Source organism: Syngnathoides biaculeatus, chromosome 4, assembly GCF_019802595.1.
Source record: "Syngnathoides biaculeatus isolate LvHL_M chromosome 4, ASM1980259v1, whole genome shotgun sequence".
Taxonomy (NCBI): Eukaryota; Metazoa; Chordata; class Actinopteri; order Syngnathiformes; family Syngnathidae; genus Syngnathoides; species Syngnathoides biaculeatus.
This window is the reverse complement of record NC_084643.1, coordinates 7,573,293-7,593,907: the sequence shown is the minus strand read 5'-3', so window position 1 is coordinate 7,593,907 and position 20,615 is coordinate 7,573,293. Positions and strand designations below refer to the sequence as shown.

The following is a 20,615-nucleotide window of genomic DNA, read 5'->3' as shown; positions in this document are numbered from 1 at the left end:
AGAAAAACAACAAAAAAGGCAAAGTCGTGAAAAAGGAAAAAAATTACAAAAAAATCCTTTTGAATTTTTAGTTAAAAAAAATAAACAAATATAAAGGAAGGTAAATGACAGTATTTAACATGCACCTGCTTGGAAAAAAAATTACCAATAAATGAAAGGTTGAATAAAAAAGAAACAATAGTGGTTGTTTTTTAGAAAGTGCAACTTCAATAGTTTGTCTTCTATTTAGGAAATAAAAGATGCAAAACGTAAGTGACAGCCACCAGCTGGAGGCCAAGCTGCACTGTTTACAACAGTGTAATACTTCCTGTCCCTTACCTAATGTGTTCTGTGTGGGTCTTTTGCTTCTGTTCTGAAATGAAAAATGATCCAAAAGTAATTCCATTAATATATACAGAACAGCAGTGACACCAGGTTCCTTCCAGACCAGCAGTCTATCAATGTTGGAGGAAGCCACTTTGCGTTTCCCAAATGAAAATAACATTACAAACAAAACAAAAACAAACATTGCAAGCTTGAGGAGGAGATGCAAATTCCACAATTGTCTATGTCTGAGGTGTTTAGGTGCCTTGTAGCAACATCGCCATTATGTCGTTTATGGTAATACCTAATTGGTCCCTTAGCAAGTTGAACTGGATGAAGAATTGCTTTCTCACCAAAGGCAAACTGTATCAGATGTTTGTCAGGTACCAAATTAATGGATTTAAATGCACAACCTCAAACGAATAACCAAGCAAATATCCAACTATGCATCCATTTTCTTCAGCTTATCGAGATCAGGTCATGAGAGCGGCATCTTGAGCAGCCAGCAAATTAGTTTACCTCTTCCCAACACAGCCCTGCCGATTCTAATCCCAAAGATTTCACATTCAACTGCAAACCACTCCGGGAAGAGAGTTAGAGATTGCAGCTTTGATGAAGCTAACAAGATGTAATACTGAAGTCAAGAAACCTGACCCTCAAATGTCTCAGCTGCGCCTACAAATAATGTCCATAAATGTTACGAACAGAAAGGGTGCCAAAGTGCAGCCTTGGAGGAGTCCAACCCTGACTGGAAAAACACGTTTATTCCAATGACATCACTGGCTCAGGAGCGGAAAGGGAAGTTGGAGGAGAACTTCGCTAGTGACGTAGATAAGATCAGCATTCCAATGACTGGATTTCAGGCTACTCAGTAGGAAAAAAAAAAAAACATCTGGAAGTCAGGAATGCGTGGACAATTTTAATTCATATTTCACGTGAGATTTCAAATCAGGCTTGGCTTATGTGCCGTCCATAAACTAAAATGACTTCATCTACGGGAATCTGAGATGCACCCACACTACAGCACAACTACTTGGCAGAGAAGCAAGTTTCAGAACATTCGCATACATGTAGGAAATCAACGAATGAGATGCTATGCAGATGGAAAGTGATGACTTAAAGCGTAGGAGTTTTTATTGATTGAGTTTTAATCAATTGGAAACTTTTGATTCCACAAAGTAACTCTGTGACTCACTGACTTGAATGGAGTCCGTCAAGTACTTGCCACTGGGTCGTTCTACATTTTACAAGGACAATTGATTGGAGCCAAAGCTTTCCGCCATGACCGTAAATAACGTTTTCTAAAATCTGTTCAAAGTCGTCGGCGCTCATATCAAAGGCAGACAACATCCGGAGGAATGTTTTGCATGATTATCTTGTCAAATGGAAGTGGGAGCAATCGCTGTCGGCCTGCCACACTATCATCCGACCGTCACAGGCGACGAAAAGGCGGGCAAAACAACAAATGTGATAAGCACAACAAATATCTCAAAAGCTGCCCCGCAGGCAACCGAAAGGAATGGCAAAATGTTACCCGACAGCACGAAGCCGAAGAAGTCAGTAAACAGATAATCTTACAATTTCATCTTAGTGTGCTTCCCAAACATTTCGTTTGTTACTCAAAATCTACATTTTACGGTTATGGTTTTATGGTTATCATGATATGGGTTGTAGTTGGGATATCAAGACAACAGTTTCCAAGAAGATATGTTGCGTTTATTGAAATAGTCGTGATGAATGGAAATGGTCAATTTAGGTAAAAATGTCCCAAAAGGGGAATTCTCCCTTTTTTTTTTATGCTAAAATATAAATATTGGGGTCACTAATGTACTTCTCCACCCGACAAAAGTGAAATTTACATTAAGTTTCTATGACCATTAAATGATCACGTAGGGTTGGCACAGACCCAGACTCACTTTCAAGTGACAAGCGGAGTCCGGTCACTGGACTACACTGTCTGAAACATTAGCATGCAAATGGACCAACACTTCTGATAGGAGACACGTACTTGAGTGGCTTGCTTGATGAAGATGTCGACACAATGATAATGTAGTATCGTGTGTAAAGTGATCCACAACTCGCAATGCTTTTATTGTTTTTAAAGACACATTTTTTCCCCCATGCTCCATGCGTCTCTAAATAGAAGCCGGTTGGTTGTCTGTTCAACCCCATTTCTCCTCCCCATCATCATGAGAACAAAATCTGTCAATGACCGAGCAGTATTTGGTGTTGGTTGTGTTTATTTCTAGTTTCATTTTGATGAGATTTCAATTTCCTGATTTTGGTCCAATTTCCACTTGTCAGTTATTGACCAATGTTTGGTGAACAAAGGACTGTGATTATGAGCTTTCATATCTGTCCTTCATAAATGCACCTGAGTAAAGACAGTGACTGCCACAGTCACTCACATTTGAAAAATGTACGGGTGTGGTCAGTCATGCTCACAGATATAGTTACGGGTGTGTTTAGGGATGGAATCCCAAGATCTTAAAATAACAACTGTAAATTTAGAATAAAATGAACAAATACATAATTAAAATAGAAAACAAAAATTTCAAACTCAAAAATTATTTCCAATTTCAACTGATATTAGTAGAACATGATATAAAACGGTATTTAAAATTTTTCATCAATAAAAATTTTTGATCTGACAAACTATCTGAAGAAAAGTTAAATGCACTTGCCTGTCAAGGAATATTTAAACAAGCAATGTTTTGAAAATGCTGAAAGTTTGGTTCAACATAATCGGCATTAGTGGCAAAAAGCTAGCGATGCATTGTAACAAACATTCCTGTCGGCAATCGTGATGTTATAATCTCGCGTGATTTACAACGGTATCTATTGTCAATCCATTAATGAAAGCTAGCAGTAGATCTATAACTTCCTAAAGCATGTAGAGGGGAAAAGTTTGCAACTTCAAGATAACGCGGTACCACGGGAGAAAACGGCCGTTCGCATTGAGATATATGGACAGACCAGTCTAACGTTAGAATTTAGATCAAGTCAAAGAAAATCACAATCTCGTACTTATTATAGCTAGATACTGAAACATTACCTGGGTTATATGGCAGAAATGTTTTCAGTGTAACTGAATTTCCTTTGGCAAGGCTCATGATGCTGATGATTTTCGACATAAATGCGCTCGCAGTACGTGAAGCAGCTCTGAACACGTGCTTTTGGGATCACTTCCTAACATGCTCAGAACGGTTAACTTGCATGTCCTGTTTCCGGGTGAATACTGATTGTTTAGGAGCGGGATTGTTTTGTTAACAACGTTTATGAAACAAACACGTAAATTAATTTCAAGACTACAAAAAATAAGCGACGTCTTTCAATACCTATTTTTTCTACTTGTAACAAATTTTACGCTCCTGATTTTTCGTGCTCGACTGTGCAGATTTGCGAGCGTGGTCGCGCTCGTCAAATGTGAGCGATTGCTGGTATGTTGCTTTTCTTTTGCGATGACCGTCGATTGGTGAGCTTCCACAGCTTTGTCAGTTGTAATGAAAAGGTAGAGTGTTAAATTTTGTTTTAAATTACATTAGTGGTCGGTTTCATTATATACTTGAGTAACAGTTCATATTCATGGGAGTCACGTCGTTTAATCATTCACTCAATCGTCATTAAACTTAAAAGAGTGTTGCAAGAGTCTTTTATTGTTTTCAAACTTCTGCTTTAACTTCTACAACAATTAACTGTTTCAAACAGTTAATGAAGGTTTTACAATAGCGAAGGATTGGCCTGTGGAACAAATGATTCCATATTTAATTAAGCTTAATGGGAAACTGTCCTATTATTACCTTCCAGGTGCCACCGTGTCGTAGAAGCAAAGTCACGCACACTTACCAGACTTCCCAGTTTGGATGACGATGAGTTGTTCCTGCGTTTCAGCAGGCCGAATCCCTCCACGCCGGGGCTGTCCCTGTGGTTGCCATGGATACGAGGACCGCCGGCGCCTTCGGAGGAGGAACGCAAGCGCCTCTCCAGACGCAAGACCTCGTGGTAGGGGCTCACGCTGCTGCACATTGAGGCTGCACGGATGAAAGTGACGATATTAAACGTGAAGTGAGGATAAGCGGAACAGACAATTAATGGAAGAACATTAAACATAGTTCTTTAATTTAGATGTGTTAGTTTTAGACTCTGCGGCACAGTGGAGCGACTGGTGTGTGGCGGTTATCACATTTGCCTCACAGCACGAAGATTCTGGGTATGAATATAAGCTTCGACCTTAGTGTATGAAGTTTGAAGATGGTTGCCATCGCTTGCATGGGTTTCTCCTTGAACTCTGGCTTCCTCCCACATTAAAAAAAAAAAAAAATGTAAAATTCATGCCAAGTTAATTGAAGACTAAGGTTTCCACAGGTGTGAATGCGTGTTTGTCAACAAATTCGAGTGAAGTTGGGACGTTGTGTAAAATGCAAATAAACAATATAATTCTTTACAAATCGTTCAACCTATAATAATACGATTACACTACAAAGATAGTATATTTTATGTTCCAACTAACGTTTTTGGGTTATTTTTGGCAAATATTCTCTCATTTTGAATTTGATTCCTGAAAGACATTCCAAACAAACAATCAAACGAAACTGCAAAAGGGGCCCCGTTTACCACCGTGTTAAATTATATTTCCTGGTAACATTCAATGTCCAATTTTGCAAGTGAGGACAATAATTGTTTAAGCATCGTGGGCGGAATTCTTTCCCATTCTTACTTGATGTGCAACTTCAGCTGCTCAACAATCCGGGATCTCGGTTTTTGTATTTTGTCCTTCGCAATGTGGCAGACATTTTCAGGAGGGGAAAGGTCTGGACTGCTGGCAGACCAGTCTGGTACTCGCAGTCTTTTACGATGAAGCAATGCTGTTGTAACAAATGCAGAAAGTGGCTGGCATCGTCTCGATTAAACAAGCAGGCACGTCCCTGGAAAAAGACGTTGCTTGGACGGCAGCAGGTCTTTTTTTCCCCCCCTTTCAGCTTGTCCTTTTACGGGTAATCTATGTACGTTTGTGTCATGCATCCTCCTTTCTCACACCAACTGCCCTCATGTCTTCCCTCATTACATCGATCTACATCAATTAACCTCTTTGGTCTTCCTCTTGTTCTTTTGTCTGGCAGCGCCATCCTTACCATCCTTCTGCCAAAATACATGCAATCTCTCCTCTGGACATGTCGAAACCCTCAACGTTGCTCTCTAAAATATCTAACCTTGGATTTCCCTCTGATGAGTTTATTTCTAGTCCTATTGAAGCTGGTCAGTCTTAGAACCTCAAGAGCTTCATTTCCACCACCTCAAACTCTGCTTCTTTTTGTCTCTAATACGTAGATCATGGCTAGGCTCACCACTGTCTTATTAAGGCTCTTCTGCCACATAACAAAGGTGAAACATTCCACAACCCATTCCAACCTGCTTGGATCTCTTTCTTCACTTCCTTACCCCACTCACCATTGCTCTGGACCGTTGATCCCAAGTATTTAAAGCTATCCTCACTTTCTCTTATCCCTGTAACCTCACTATTCCCTGCTCCACCCCTCTTTTTCTTGCACACTGTATATTCTGTCTTTAGCTAATATTCATTCCTCTCCTTTCCAGTGCATGCCTCCACCTTTCAGTTTCTCCACCAGTTTCCTGCTTTCCCCACAGAGCAAAATGTCATCTGGAAACATCGTGGTCCACATGGATTCTAGTACAAGCTCATCTGTCAGACTATCCATCAACACTGCAAACAGGAAGTAGGTCATGGCTAATCCTCGACACAGTCCTACCTCACTGCTGATCTGGCATTCATGGTACTTTCACACATGTACAAGTCACCGATGCCAAGGTTGCTGAAAAAAAACCCATAATGTTGAAATGGGAACGAAATTTAGATGGTCGTGTTTCTCTTTGCCCCAGAAGATAGAATATCCATGATTTCCAAAAACAATGTGAAGTGTGGACTTGCCAGACAACAGCACACTATGCTACTTTACATCAGTCCATCTCACATGAGCACAATTCGGATCCCAGAATTTATCTGCTGTGCTTCTTAAACAGAAGCCAGTGAAGGCAGAATATTTCCCACAACTTTGTGCTCTTTCAAAGAGACACGGCATTGTACCATCAGAAAATTGGATCAGATCAGTCACCTCGTAGGGTTTTGTGTGACGTACAAAGCAGGCCCGTGACAACTGCTTTTTGCTTGAGAGGGCAAGAAAAGTGGGCATCAATTATTAATTAAACTACATACCCCTGTCCGGGCATCACGGAGCAGTGACGTAAAAAAGGCAGAAAATTGTCTTTTCCAGGCAGGCTTCTTATACTATTGCAAAAAATTCTGAAAAAAAAATACGGAAAAGGTTTTGCTTTTGCAGGAGGGGAGAGGCGTCTGTGATACTACGTCGGAAAGTGGAACATTGCAGTCTTTTCCACGCATTGTAAAAGGGGCTTCTTCAAAAGGATGGAAACTTGCTGTGTTGACTTGGCCCTCCATTCCATCTCAGTTTCTTTTATATGGAACATTGATACATTAAAAAAAAGATGGGAAATGACACCGTTTACAGGCAGTGGAACTGACTTTTGACGTCACTCAAGAAAGTGGAAAATTGCTCTTTTACAGGCAGTTAAAAAGAGGTTTCTGATACCCGCCGACCGGCAACAAAGCGCAGATGGAGCCAACTGTTTGTCATAGCTGCCTTCAGAAGGCTGAAATTTGCTGCGTGTCGGTACCCATTTTCTTTGGTACATTGCTTCATTTTTTTAAAAAAGATGGAAGTACTGGCTTTTACAGGCACTGTAAAAGCTGTAGAAGGGGTTTTTGACACTACCTCAAATCGAAATTTGCATTCTTTTACAGGAAGTGAAAAAGGGGCTTATAATACTACCTCAAAGCCTGGGACTTCTTCCAGTGTCGATTTTGTCACACACTATTTCATGTCAGTGGTGTTTAGACAAAAAATAAGATGTGTGATTTTACAGGCAGTGTGTAAACGGCTTCTAATAGTCCCTTAAAAAAATGGAAACGTGCAGAGTTTTACAAGCAGTGTAAAATGGGGATTCTTATGCTCGCTTCCACTCTATGCCAGTAATGTTCATACTGAATATTGGTCGATCGGAAAAAAGATGGAAAATGTTGACTTCTACAGTGTCACAAGTTTCTCATACAGTCTCAGAAATTTGAAATCTTTTAAAGGGAGCTTTTGATAATACCGCAGAAGACCAGAACTTGTCATGTCGCGGTATTGTTGCTCCATACTTTATTGACGTGCCTAAAAAAAATCCTTTACAGTGTAAAAAGGTCTTGGTTCCTACCTGTGTGCGGCTTCCTTAAATGACAAGACCTGGGTTCACGACAGCCACAGAGGTTTCCTCTCTCGTGAACCGACAGCGTGTGTTTTGGCCTCCTCTCTGACTGTTCTGGGTATGAGCGGCAGCAGTCACTTCTCGCCACTGCCGTCTCGCTTTCGCTGGTGGTCTCGGCGTCGGCGGTCTCTTGTCCCTGCGTCCTTCTCCCCGGATTCTCTTCCTCGCACTCCTCCTTCTCGTTCGACGACAGCTCGCGCGGGGACGGGCAGGGGACGGCGGTCTCCGGTTCCGAGAGGGAGATCGCCGTCTCGTAGTCAGTGTTGTTGGTCGTGCTGGTGTCAGGGAGTAATGGTTTCTCAGAGCCGGATACAGCCGGAGAGAAGAAAACCTGAGAAGATGACATTGAACTTAAACTTGCATGATTAGCTTTAATTTTGTCACTTCAAGTGTTTATATTCTCAACAGAACACAAAATAAAAGCCTTGAATGATGGCACACCTGTGCGAATTTTGAAAGATAATTGTTTATGCACTTTAATTTAAAAAAAAAATCATTCTCATGTCGCCTGCAGGCAGTCTAACCAGATTTTACATTCTATATTTTTACCTTTTTTGTTCATCACATCTGAGGGTACCTCACATAGGAGTTGTTTTTTTTTTTTACTTTTTTCAAAAAAAGCATTGTTTGCGCGTTTATAAGCGAAGATCGACTGACTGGCGACCAGTTCGCGGTGTGGTCTGCCTTTTGCCAATGTTTGCCGTGAGCTGCTCCAGGACTCACATGACCCTTGTGAGGATAAGCAGCTTGGAATATAGAAAATCGCTTTTTAATAGTGTTTGAAGAATATACGCCAGAAAGTATTGCTTTCTATCTTGTTTATTCATCTTTAGAGTACTACTAATACTCGTAATTTTGAGAGATTAGTGGCGCAAGTTCAATGCTAATTTTCATTAGTTTCTCAATGGTGTTTTTCATTCACTGTTAAGCTAGTAATTTTTGTAAACAAAAACAAAGACACACTACGTCTGACATATTTTCACATCCAATTGGTGTAATTATTTTATTATGTCTCCTCCGTTTTACAGTAAACTTCATGTGAATCGTCATTAAGCAGGCAAAATTCACTCTTATTCTTTGCTACGATAGTAGCACCATAGAAACATAGAAATGCTGTGGGCTCTGGACACCAGCTCGGTGCTACTGGATAGAGGTGAGAGAGCAGAAAATGGAACAGACTGCATGAATAACGGTCATAAAACTGCAAAGTTTAAGAAATTTGATTCCAATCCAATATTTTTGTTTACTGTCTCCATTGGACACATTTCCAATCTCAAAGATCGAATGGAATACCACTGGCGTAATATGACTATGTTAAAAAAAAAAAACCTAACGTAGAACACTACATTTATTACCCCTTCCTCAATTATCATTAAAACTGACAGTGATTTAAGAGTAGCTGACATCATGAAATGGGTTGTTGACTTTATTGTCCAGACAATTTAGCAAAAGCTGTCAAAACGATCTAAAAAGGTACCTGTGAGGAGGAGACTGTTCCACTCAATGTCCCTGGGACAACTGTACCCTCAGCTGAGGCAGTGTCGGTGGTCAGTGCAGACACTAGAGCAGGTCCAGGACTGGGACTTGGCAGAGCTTCGGCCTCAGAGACGGAATCCTCCGTGATGGGTACGAACTCAGAAGGGGTGATGGCGGTGGTGCGGTCCTCTGATACCACGGGAGACTGAAGGGAGCTTTCCAGGCCGACATCACTCGGACAAGACCCCGGTGTAAGCCCTCCCGCCTCCGGGGAGAGGGTAGCAGAACCGGCGCATTCCGGATTCTCCCCTGAGGGTTTGTGGTGAGAAAAGCGGTGGTGAACCGAGAGGGACTTGGGCAGCAGGTGCTTCTTGTGTCGCGACGAGCGTCGGCTGCCATTGCCGTAATCTTCGATGAAGCCAGAGTCGTCACAGTCGTTGGCTGCCGAGCCACTCAGGCAATTGATGAAGACATTCCGATTAGTTGCAGAAGAGGACCCCGATGTCTTGTCGAAATCTTCCGTCTGAGAGCGCGTGATTTTCCTCTGCCGGTGGCTCCCGAAGCCAAACGAGTGTCGGAACCTCGGATGAGCATCAGTACAACCGGCCGATTGGGACGCGGTAATTGGCTCCTGACTGTTCCCATTGGCGTCGGTGGTCTGCGTCGGAGGGGGCGGCGTGAGGTTCAAGTTGACGGGCTGAACGCGAGGCTGGCTGCTCCGCTTGGCCGAGAAGCTGAGCGACGGCGTGCGGAAAAGGCTCCGTCGTTTTCCAGTGCTCCCCGAACTGGAGTTGGTGCTGGAGGGCGACGAGGTGTGCACACAGTTTCCGCCGGACGACGGGGACGGCGGCAGGGACTCCTGTCGCTTGCTGTTGCTCCGGCGGAAGATGGGCAGGCGGGAAACCAGCGTGGAGCGACGCGTGCCGGATTCACCCATCGATAGGCTGAAGCGGTGGTGAGGCAGTCTGAAGACCACAAAAACACAACAAAAAAAAACTTTAAGACAAAGAAGCTTCACATTCAACATTTCAACAACATTTTAGAGCAGTGGCTCTTATGAACTGGGTCCCCGGAGCCTCAGGGGTTTGTGAGTTGCAGCTTGGAGTGTGCAAATTAATTTTACAATAAATTAGATCATTTCTGTTCACCTACAAACAGGGACCAACTAATAAACTAATTACTCCGCTCTACCTTCCCTTTGGCTAAATGAAAAGCCTCGATATGAGTCGGAAATATCACATGAAATCTGGCATGCTTGAATGAATAGTCATTTTCTTCGGAATAATAGGCATAGGGCAAGGGAATTACGTCCCGATTTTCGAGAATGAAGGTGATAAAAAGACTCTTCCCGTGTTATATTTTGACTTTAATACCATTATATTACGACTATCTATCTTGGAAAACAGTTTATGGTCTTGTCAGATTATGATAATTTATTTATTTATTTATTTTAAATAATATGACTGTTGCCACAACACCTCCATGGCCTTGTATCAACCTGTCATTTTGTTACCCCAGAATAGCACCTCATTTGCAAAAGGGTGTTACTACAGCATAAAATGTTATTGGATAAAACTTTATTTTGTTTTTGCCTCATAAATCAAGTCCCAATTATTTATTGTACTACATACATTTTAGCAATATGCATGAGATACTGTGCTTCACAAAGCAAAGAGTCATGGAAAGCTGGTCGGGCAGATCTTTCTCATTTCCAGAATTCTTTGTGGTGTGCTTTTTACCTGCCGCACTATAGCTGAAAATCAAGTTAACCGTTGCTCTTTACAGTACATGTATTTGTTCCTGTTCATATTTTTGTGTATGAACAGCGATATGACAGGCTAGACTGGTAGTTGTGAATTTATTTCAAACCCTGACTGAGGCTTGAGTAATAAACACTGACTTAAAAAACATTTGTGACTTACTAAAGTGTGAATTGAAACTCCTCAGTAATGTTTCTTTTTCTGCAAATAATCCATTTGTATGGTGTCACATTACAGTCAAATGAACCGCAGTGATCAATACAAAAAAAGACAAAATAATTTTCTTCTTTTTTTTATTACAACACGATTCTTTAAACTGTCATCTGCAGAAATGAAATGCTTAAAACTGCAAGTTGCATCAAAACTTTGCTATTGCATCTGTTGTGGTCTCGCATATGACGAGCGCTGGACTTAAAATAGCCAGGGAATCTGAAATATTAAGTGGTAAACTCAAAATGCGGCATCTGATGCAAGTTGCCGCAAATCTTTGGGGTTAAGTCGTCCACCATCTGTTAAATCCCACGAAATGGACACCACTCTATATTTTTAATTGGCTGTAATCTGATGCAAAAAGCTCTACGAAAGAGACCCAAAGCTTTAAATATGGAGGTTTACTCATTAGGACGTGTAAGCTTGACTGTACAGTGCATGCTTCAAATGACAATTCAGTTTTTTTTTCCTCTCATGTGGCACTATTCAGATATGAGTTATGGAAGTGTAAAAAAAAAAAAAAAAAACTGGTGAAATTGAAAATCTATTGATCGGAATAAGGCATGTTTTGAATGTTGATTTAAAAAAAAAAGGTTTTCAAACATTTGGCAATGTGGCTGCAACATGAATGCCTAAATGATACACACCAAAGTACATACCAAAATACATCGATTGACGAAATATATACAATCGTGTCTTCCCAAAAAAAACGAAAAACATTTTTTTAAGCCTGCTTGTGAAAGCATATATAATTGAATACAGTCACGATGTATTAAAATACAGATCATTAAATATAATAAAATAATTAAGTGTGTGATGCATTAAAATACAGGTGTGCCCATCATTAAATATAATAAAATGATTAAGTGTGCTGTAACGTGGATGTCACTCTCATTTAAACGCTTCTTATCAAATCAGATAGGACGTTTTTATCCCGCAGACCAGATATTCTCCAAAACTCGATATGGCCCAGATACCCCACACGCTCACCGAGACGCGGCCGTGTGGTTTTTGCAGTAATCCCGTTAAGAAACAGACAAACAGGAAACTCAACCCAGCAAACATTAACTCCTGTCCAGTTGCATGCCAGGTTGACATTTAGCGATCAAATGCAAAAGACGCCTCATGGAAACAAAAGTGTGGACACGGGGTTTACTAATCGCTCTGAGTCGCGAAAGTCACAAGTTTGAATACTCACATTTTCATTATTTGCTGCAGTTCATCAGCCGAACACTCACACACACACACACACACACTGGCAAGGGAAGGACTGAAGTGTTTTGGTTTTGATCTGGCGGTAATAAGCTTACTGTAAACTCCCTGCGCTGAGGTGCCTCCTCCAAAAGCAAATTTGATCCAGTACCAACAACTCATTTGTTACAGTCAAGTCAACCCATTTCTGGGGCCCAACACGCCAAAACGTTGAAGGTTAGTCAAATGTCGAGTTGTATCGACTTCCACAAGGCTTGAACAGATTTGATTGCCGGTTATAATTCATTCATCATCCATATTCTTATGGCTCTTTTCCTCATTTATGAGGCATATGAGCCGGAGCCTGGTTGCCCGTCTGACTTTGGAGGACAGGTGGAGTTCACCCCGGACGAGTCGCCAGTCAACCACAGAGCGGTTAGGATATCGGTCCAAAAAATACGAGGGTATTATTGCGGTTGCGCGGCGCCAGCAGTTGACCCAGACGACGCACTCTGACCGAGTACCGTCAGACAAGAAACATCCTCTACCTGATTAAACACAGATTAAAACCAGATTGAGAGCACAGGTTAGAACTGATGAACAGCTGATGTTTGCAGGTCTGCAGATAAAGTCTTTTCAACAGCAAGTGTTGATGAAATGATGGGAGAATAGCACTTCTATTCATCATAGATTTATGGTCCAGTGTTTTCTTTTTCCTCGAATGGAGCAAAGCAGCATATCATGCGTAAATAAATCGATCTCTCAGTAAATTGACACCAGATCATTAATAGCTGAGATTTTTTTTTTTTCTTTTAAATGGATAAAATGGTCACCTTGGTTCAACAAAGTTTGAGAAAGACCACAACATAACCAGCCGTGACCTTTGTGTGAAGTTCAACACTGAAGACTCACTGCTAACTGCGCTTTGTGTTGAAAGCTGCTGTTGACAACGAACATTTGAATGTCCAACCCATTAGCATTCATCCAAATTCTATACCCCTTGTCCTCATTCAGGTCGCTTTTTCCCCCCTCAGATTGTGAGGCAGGGATGCTAAAAACTATTATTCCATGCTGCCTATGGTGAAAAAAAAAAATAAAAGTCAGTTTATATATTTTGTGTTTGGCATGTTGTTTTGATTAAAAAGCCGCAGGAGTCGAGGGGAGGACCCTGCCGTGTTCCTAACGACACCAAATCACAACAGATTAGCTTTCAATCTTTTCTTACTTACGCTCACAAGCACAAACATGCACACACAAACGCACACAGTTAATACATCAAACAACGACTCTCACTTTACTGTGTATTTATCCAAATTAATATTTTTCTCAGTGTATGTTTGCATGTGGTTTGACTTGATGACTCTCTCTTCCATAACAGGTTCACGACAGTATCTCTTTGAAGGCAGGATTATTCATGCATAGAGTACATCTCACATAGGGTGACAAACTTGAAAAAAAAAAAACTACAATAGCGCAAAACCCTTCATCCTTTGAAGCAAAGTGGCTGACATGTAATGGAAAAAGAAGAGGAAGGGGCTATACTGTCACCTTGTGCTTTTTAAGAGAGTTTACTAGAACTAATTCTAGCTCATAATAGATACTTTTCACGTGACCTCATGAGTCACGTGACTTTTGTTTACGACACCCACTGGACGGCAAAACCAGAATACAACTCGCGTTTTTAGTGATCTTTTTGGGAATATTGGTTTGCTTATAAGCATTTTTACGGCCTTTTCATCATGGTACAGTGGTACCTCGGTTTTCGAACGTCTCTGTTTTCATACAAATCGCTTTTCGGATGAAAATTTTGAGATGTTTTTGCTTTGGTTTTTGAACGAAAATCAGTATTCGAACACCCCGACCAGCTGACCCACGACGATTTATTTTTGTGCTTTCGAACGCACCCCCGAAAAAAACGAAAACGACATCACGCACGCAACGCAACCTGTTGACCCACAAACTCCTCTGCGTGTGGACGTGTCCCGGGAGTTACTTTTTTTCTTCCAATTGAGCAATATTAACCCCCGAGATCATGGCTCCAAAAAAGGCAAGTGGAACTTCTGGTGCTGAAAAAAAAAGGAATTTTGTAGAACTTCATCACCTGAATAAAGCTGAATGTTGCAGAGCATTGCAAACTTTTAATGATGTTGTTATGAGCCACTTCAGAAAAGTGCTTAAAAGATGGCAGAAACAAAGATTCGTTCTTTGTGAAAAAGGGGCGTGTCACCCCACCAAAGACATTTGAAACTTTTCTATTGCTTTTTTCATTTGTTCTATTAACACTACCTCTAGTTGCAAGTTACGTACTTTCTGTGCAAATAAAAAGAAAAAAAAATGTCCCCCCCCATTGTTGCTTGTTTAAAGTTATTCTGCACTTTTGTTAATAAAAAACGGTTTCCAAGGGTGGGGGCCGAGTCGCTACAGATAGTGCAATGCACTCCCAGTCTAGCATACTCTACTAGGTTAAAGCATACATTTTAAGCAAAAAAATATATTTATTAAATTATTTAATTATATAAAGTGTTTAAACTATACATGTATTTCTACTATGCAGATAATTAGCAGGAAAAGCTAAAAAAAAAAAAAAAAAAAAGCTTTAGAAAGGCTATTTTTTTAGGCTTGGAACGCATTATTTCTTTTTCCATTCATTGTAATGGGAAAATGTGCTTTGGTTTTCGAACATTTTGGTTTTCAACAAGCCTTCTGGAATGGATTGAGTTTGAGAACCAAGGCACCACTGTACTATTCAAGTGACATCATGAGTCACACGACTTTCGTTTACTACACCCACTGGACGGCACAGCCACAATACAACTCACGTTTTTTATTGATCTTTTTGTGAATATTGGCTCGCTTATAAGCATCTTACGGCCTTTTCATCGTGGTATTTTATTGTGTGGCTTAAGAACAGACAGAAAAAGGGGTCTGACACTTCGGGCATTGTTTAGCTTTTGCTGGGCAATTTACCGTGGTATCCTCCACACTTGTTACATATTTTTACGGAGGTCTTTGGGCTATCAATATGCCTACTGGCACCCGCAGTGAAACTTTGCTTTCTGGGTTTGCGGTGGATAACGCGTTTTTAACGTGGGTGATATTTATTTCGCTTCTCCCCCCCCGACAACCTCTCTAGCTCACTTCCTTATCGTCCCTGTCTTGTCGCGCCCCGCTGATGTCGCCACAATCACACCACACTTGCTATATAAGAGAAGTACTACAGCTCAATCTTATAATAACGAGACAATACTTGCTCTCGAGTTTCACATGCGGCTTCTCTCTTTCTTCTTTCTTTATTTCTCACGCCAGCACAAGCGCCTCAATCACCTCTGGTTACAGTGTTCGTTTGTCAAAGGACTTTAAAAATAAAAGATCAAACGATAACTGTAGCCAAACATTGCATTATACACTTATTGCTTCCTAGCCATGATATGTAGGCGCGATCTTGCCGTCCAAAATGGCGTTGTAAAAAAAAATAAATAAATGAAAATGAAACACGTGGTCGGCGTGACGTCAATGAAAAGTATCTACTACTGTACGGTGAACCCCCAATCATCAGTGAACTGAGATATGACGAGACCACATATAAAAGTGTTTTTGTATTCATAGTTTTACCCATTTGTCACGCTCGAATTACATTTGAACTTGTTCAAATGTTTGTAAACACACTGTAAATGCATTTAACAACAAAATAATACAAAACACTGTACATATGCCGTTATGAAGTGGAGGCTGGTTGGGTGGCACGTGACGGCGTGTGAGTGGCGAGGTGTGAGCTGTGGCCAACAGAAGCTCATGCGTGAATGCGCTCATTTTATTTGTGTTTTACAGTTCTCCAGGCATTCATTAAATAGCTGAAAAATACATCAGCAACCGAGGCTCGCCTCTCTCACTCAATTGGTAGAATTGATTTTTCTTCTAATTATCTGATCAGTTATTTGAGTAATTGAATAAATGATTTTGACTAAAACAATAATACCAACACAAAATGTGCATGTGAGGTGCAGGTACTATTTTCATCCACTTGTCACCATCTTCACATTGTACAATGAGAGTGTAGCTTTAAAACGCTGGCATGCTCAGCTGTGGCCGTTGTATTCGAGCGTTTTACTTTTTTTTTTTTTTTTTTTTTTCCCAATTATTGAATAAAGCGTTTGAAAGTGCACCGGCTGCTGTATCTATCATTGATGACTTGTGGAGGCGATACAATACCGTGGTTGTGTAAGACAGTTCTGCTTTGCCGTTGACACACTCGGCTTTGTTTTCCTGAACTTTGTCAGTTCTTTCTCACAGCTCGACACTATCGCACCAAATTGCTTCCGCGCTGTACTGTCCACTTTCATATGTCACACTGACTTTCACTTATCTTTTTTTTTTTTTTTTTAATTTCAGCGGCACGGTGATTGTCTCTATGCGCCCTGCAATTGGCTGGAAACCAGTTCAGGGTGTACACAGCCTCCTGCCCGTTGTCAGCTGGGATAGGCTACAGCACTCCCCGCGATTTTCGTGAGGATAAGCGGCAAAAAAAAAGGAATGGATGGACGGATCAATGCATTTTCTTTTTTGCCGTCCTTCTGTGGTGGCATCACACAAGAAAGCCAAAGTCAAAGAAAAAGCCCCAAAGTTGCAGATTTATCACACGCAGTCACATAATGCATGATGGTTTCAAGACAAACAAATTATTAGGAACAGATTTCAGTATAATCGAGTACTACAAACATTGTTGAATGACTAACCTCCCCCCACCACCACCCACCCCCTCCCCCAATAGTCACTTTCAACGTTAAAAACACATTCATGCGGCCTACGCCCTGTAGGCTGGCACCGTCCCTGCGTTGTTTGTGGTATGGGAATACCGGAATGTCACCACTGAGCACTCAAGAAAACAACATGCTGACCGCTCAACTGGGGTGAAGGCAATTCAAACACACCCGAATCCCATAAGAGAATGTCGCTGATGACAGGTAAAGAGGCAACACTCGACAAAAATGAACAACGGTGACCTGACCTGTGAGTCGGCACAGGACTTCCTACCCAAATGGGAAACAGGAAATAGTTCCCATTCCAGCTGGCTTGACAGGAGTCTCAAAATGTGATTTGACTGAATGAAAAAAAGACTGAAAAATAGCTGGGGGTCATCTGGGGGCGGCAAGCATGATCCCCAATTTTAACGTGAAAGTTTTATAAATTGTATTATGAATGAAATATATTGAGTGCATCTATAAATAAATGGCATTCTGTTTTCAAAATGTACACAATATGATGGTTCATTATTTAGGCGCATACCTTCACCTCAAAAAATTTCAAATACAAATTCAACTACGTAAACTACTAAATTTAATTCAGATTCGCATCATGGCTTGGAGGCGTACTTTCATAGTGTGTATATCCATTCAAAAACCTTAAATTTGTTGTTTTCGTAAATGATTGAAACGCATGATTTTGACAACAATTATTAAGTCGCTTAACAGAGTCGTAACTTCCTTCTTTCCAACTGTATCGACGATTTCTTCTTCCATCCAATCCCATCGGAACTTATTTTTAGATCAATTTCTTTCACTCGAGAGGCGTCTTTCCTCTTGAGCACCGCCATCGTGTTGACTTGAAAACGGCCCCGTGAACCGCCTCGTATACAACAAGCGTTTTCATTGGTCAGGAGGAACACATTCGACCAATCAACAGACACGTATCGAATCTTCCACCTCGCTTGCAAAAGTCGGACCGGAAAATGAACGAGTGTGGATTCTGGCACGGGTTACGGTCGGAATATTGCGGAATATTACAGAGATCTTTTTTTTTAATCAATGCAATTTAAAAAGACGGAATTCTGTGAGATTTCTGTGAACGAATGAGTTTGATTTGTCTCTTCTGTGAGTGGTGTCACTCAGAATCAGAATTAATTGCCACATGTGTAAAACACACGAGGAATTTTTCTTTGGCAATCGATGCTGCCCAGGTACGGCAATCACAACAAAGAACAAGGAACAACATAGCAACAAGAAGAAGAGACATTTCCGATTGTAGGAACTATTCCTTCGTTTCTGAGCAAAAATGTAGATTACGACCTTAGCTTCTGGTGCTCGCCATTTTGCACTGCATGTGTCCAAAATGCCATATGCAGCCGACATTTTCTGTAATTAAGTATTAACCGGCATTTTCTAAAATGAAATGACCTTCACTAGTGGAAGTAAAAGTACTAGTTTTATAGTTTCAAACTAATAGTTTAATACCTAATTATTTTATTGAAAAAAAAAAAACCTCAGTTTACTTTACAATGAAAATATGATTTGCAGCTGAAATATGAATGACCTGTAACTGGTATCTACTGTAGTTGGACCTGAAGAAGCCTCAGAAGTCTCAATTTTTTAATTTTTCTGAGGCTTCTTTAGGTTCTCAAATATTTAATTTGAGACTTCTGAGGCTTCTTAAATATTTAATTTGACTTCTGATGCTTCTTTAGATCCAACTACAGTAGATACCAATTATAGGTCATTCATATTTCAGCTGCAAATCATATTTTCATTGTAGAGTAAACTGACATTTTTTTTTTCAATGAAATCATTACGTTTCAGCGAGTGGTTTGGTCCACAACGTGAAATGTAAAATGTCAAAGTAAAAGTGACGAAAAACTTAACACAAAGACACTCAGCCTGTTTTTGGGGAGGACGGCATAAATTAGATAATATTTACTGTTAAAGAGGTTGAAAGCAGATAATTTTGTCAATTGTAAGGTAAAAAAAAAAATTGGTTTCTTTACGACAAAAATTTTAATTTAGATAATCAATTAGTTGATTATAGGACCTCTAAAACAAAGTGAAGTGCAACAAATGTGTGCAAATTCTTCTTAACTATTTGCATTATATTACATGACTGCCGCTGGTGTTTGATTTTTTTTTTTTTTTTTTTTAATTATGGGGACGGGCGTACTGACTGTTAGTGATTTTTTGTTTTTGTTTTTTTTTTTTTTTTTTTTTCTTTTCACGGAGATTCTTGGTCACCCCCGTGAATAATGAGGGTTGATGGTACCGGTTCGGAGGGCCAGGGATCCGGCGCAGACTTCACCCTCAGCGCACCTGCCCGCTTGAACGAGCCCTCGGCGGCACCGCCACACGGGCCGCTGTTTCATTCAACACAACGTCACAAGACGCGCTCCTCGGGCCCGACCTCACCGAGCCCGTGCTAGCCGTCGACGGCGACGAACCACGTCACGAGCACGGGACCGGGACCGTAAATCGCCGACGAATGTCACAGGTGTTGAGGGGGGAAATGACAGGAGCCGGTGCGGCTGCCATAATAGCTAGCTGGCCGCTAAGCGGACGTACCTTTCAACGGATTCCCAGCGGCTCTCCGCCTCGGCTCATCGGGGCTGCGCGAAGCTTCGAGGCGGCTACGTGGACCAGAGAGGGGGGAGTCGGTGCGGCGGTGGGAGCTCACGAAAAGGTCGTTCGTCGCGCCTCACCGGCCGCGGAGCGGATCGTTTGGTTTCCTCCTCCTGCGTCTTCACCTCTTCCGCGTTGAGGTGACACCGACGTGACGTCACAGACCCCCCCCCCGACACGTTGACGTACTTTGGCCTGCTCAGGGACGCTCTGATTGACAGGTGAGGCCGCCATATTTATATATATATACAGTGCGCAATATCGTCCATTTTCTTTGCCGCTTATCCTCACAAGGGAGTGCTGGAGCCTGACCCGGCTGTCAACGGGCAGGAGGCGGGGTACATCCTGAACTGGTTGCCAGCTGGAGACAGACAGCAGCCACACTCACGATCACACCTTGGGGCAATTTAGAGTGTCCAATTAATTTTGCATGTTTTGCGGATGCGGGAGGAAACCGGAGTGCCCGGAGAAAACCCACACAGGCACGGAGGAGAACATGCAAACTTCACGCAGGCGGGGCCGATGCTTTACCAGCTGATCCACCCTGCCGCCCTCATGCAATAGATTAATCATTTAATATTAAAAACATCAATAGAAATACATCCATTATACTCGTTAAATATGTATATTATGTACAATATGCACCAAATAAAATTGTCAAATACAGAAAAAAAATATTGAAAATATCTGCTCTATCCATCCATCCATTTTCTTTGCCGCTTATCCTCAGAAGGGTGTCGAGAGTGCTGGAGCCTACCCCAGCTGTCAACGGGCAGGAAGCGGGGTACACCCCGAACTGGTTAAAATATGCACAACAGGCGGCCAGTGATTTCATGCAATAAATATTTAAAAAAAAAAAAAAAGTCTCAAGACAAGATGAAAATATTGAAACAATCAATCAACTCTCATCAAAGTCTACTAGGCGATAGCATCACTCTTCCTGTTCCCTTTCGTT

The 20,615-nt window shown here is 41.4% G+C and overlaps 1 protein-coding gene across 2 annotated transcripts in view; it reads right to left on the bottom strand.

The window, feature by feature from the left end:
• ccser1 (coiled-coil serine-rich protein 1) overlaps positions 1-19,836 on the bottom strand; it is a 117,453-nt gene extending 97,617 nt beyond the window's left edge. The window contains exons 1-4 of one of the 2 annotated variants that reach the window (XM_061817054.1): positions 19,604-19,836; positions 9,125-10,088; positions 7,597-7,978; positions 4,150-4,334 (exon numbers count right to left, since the gene is read on the bottom strand). In XM_061817054.1, the coding sequence (XP_061673038.1) occupies positions 4,150-4,334; positions 7,597-7,978; positions 9,125-10,060 (1,503 nt within the window). In that variant the 5' untranslated portion in view covers positions 10,061-10,088; positions 19,604-19,836. The remainder of the gene's footprint in view (positions 1-4,149; positions 4,335-7,596; positions 7,979-9,124; positions 10,089-19,603) is intronic. The other variant, XM_061817055.1, reaches the window with a different exon arrangement.
• Between the last annotated feature and the right edge of the window lie 779 nt (positions 19,837-20,615).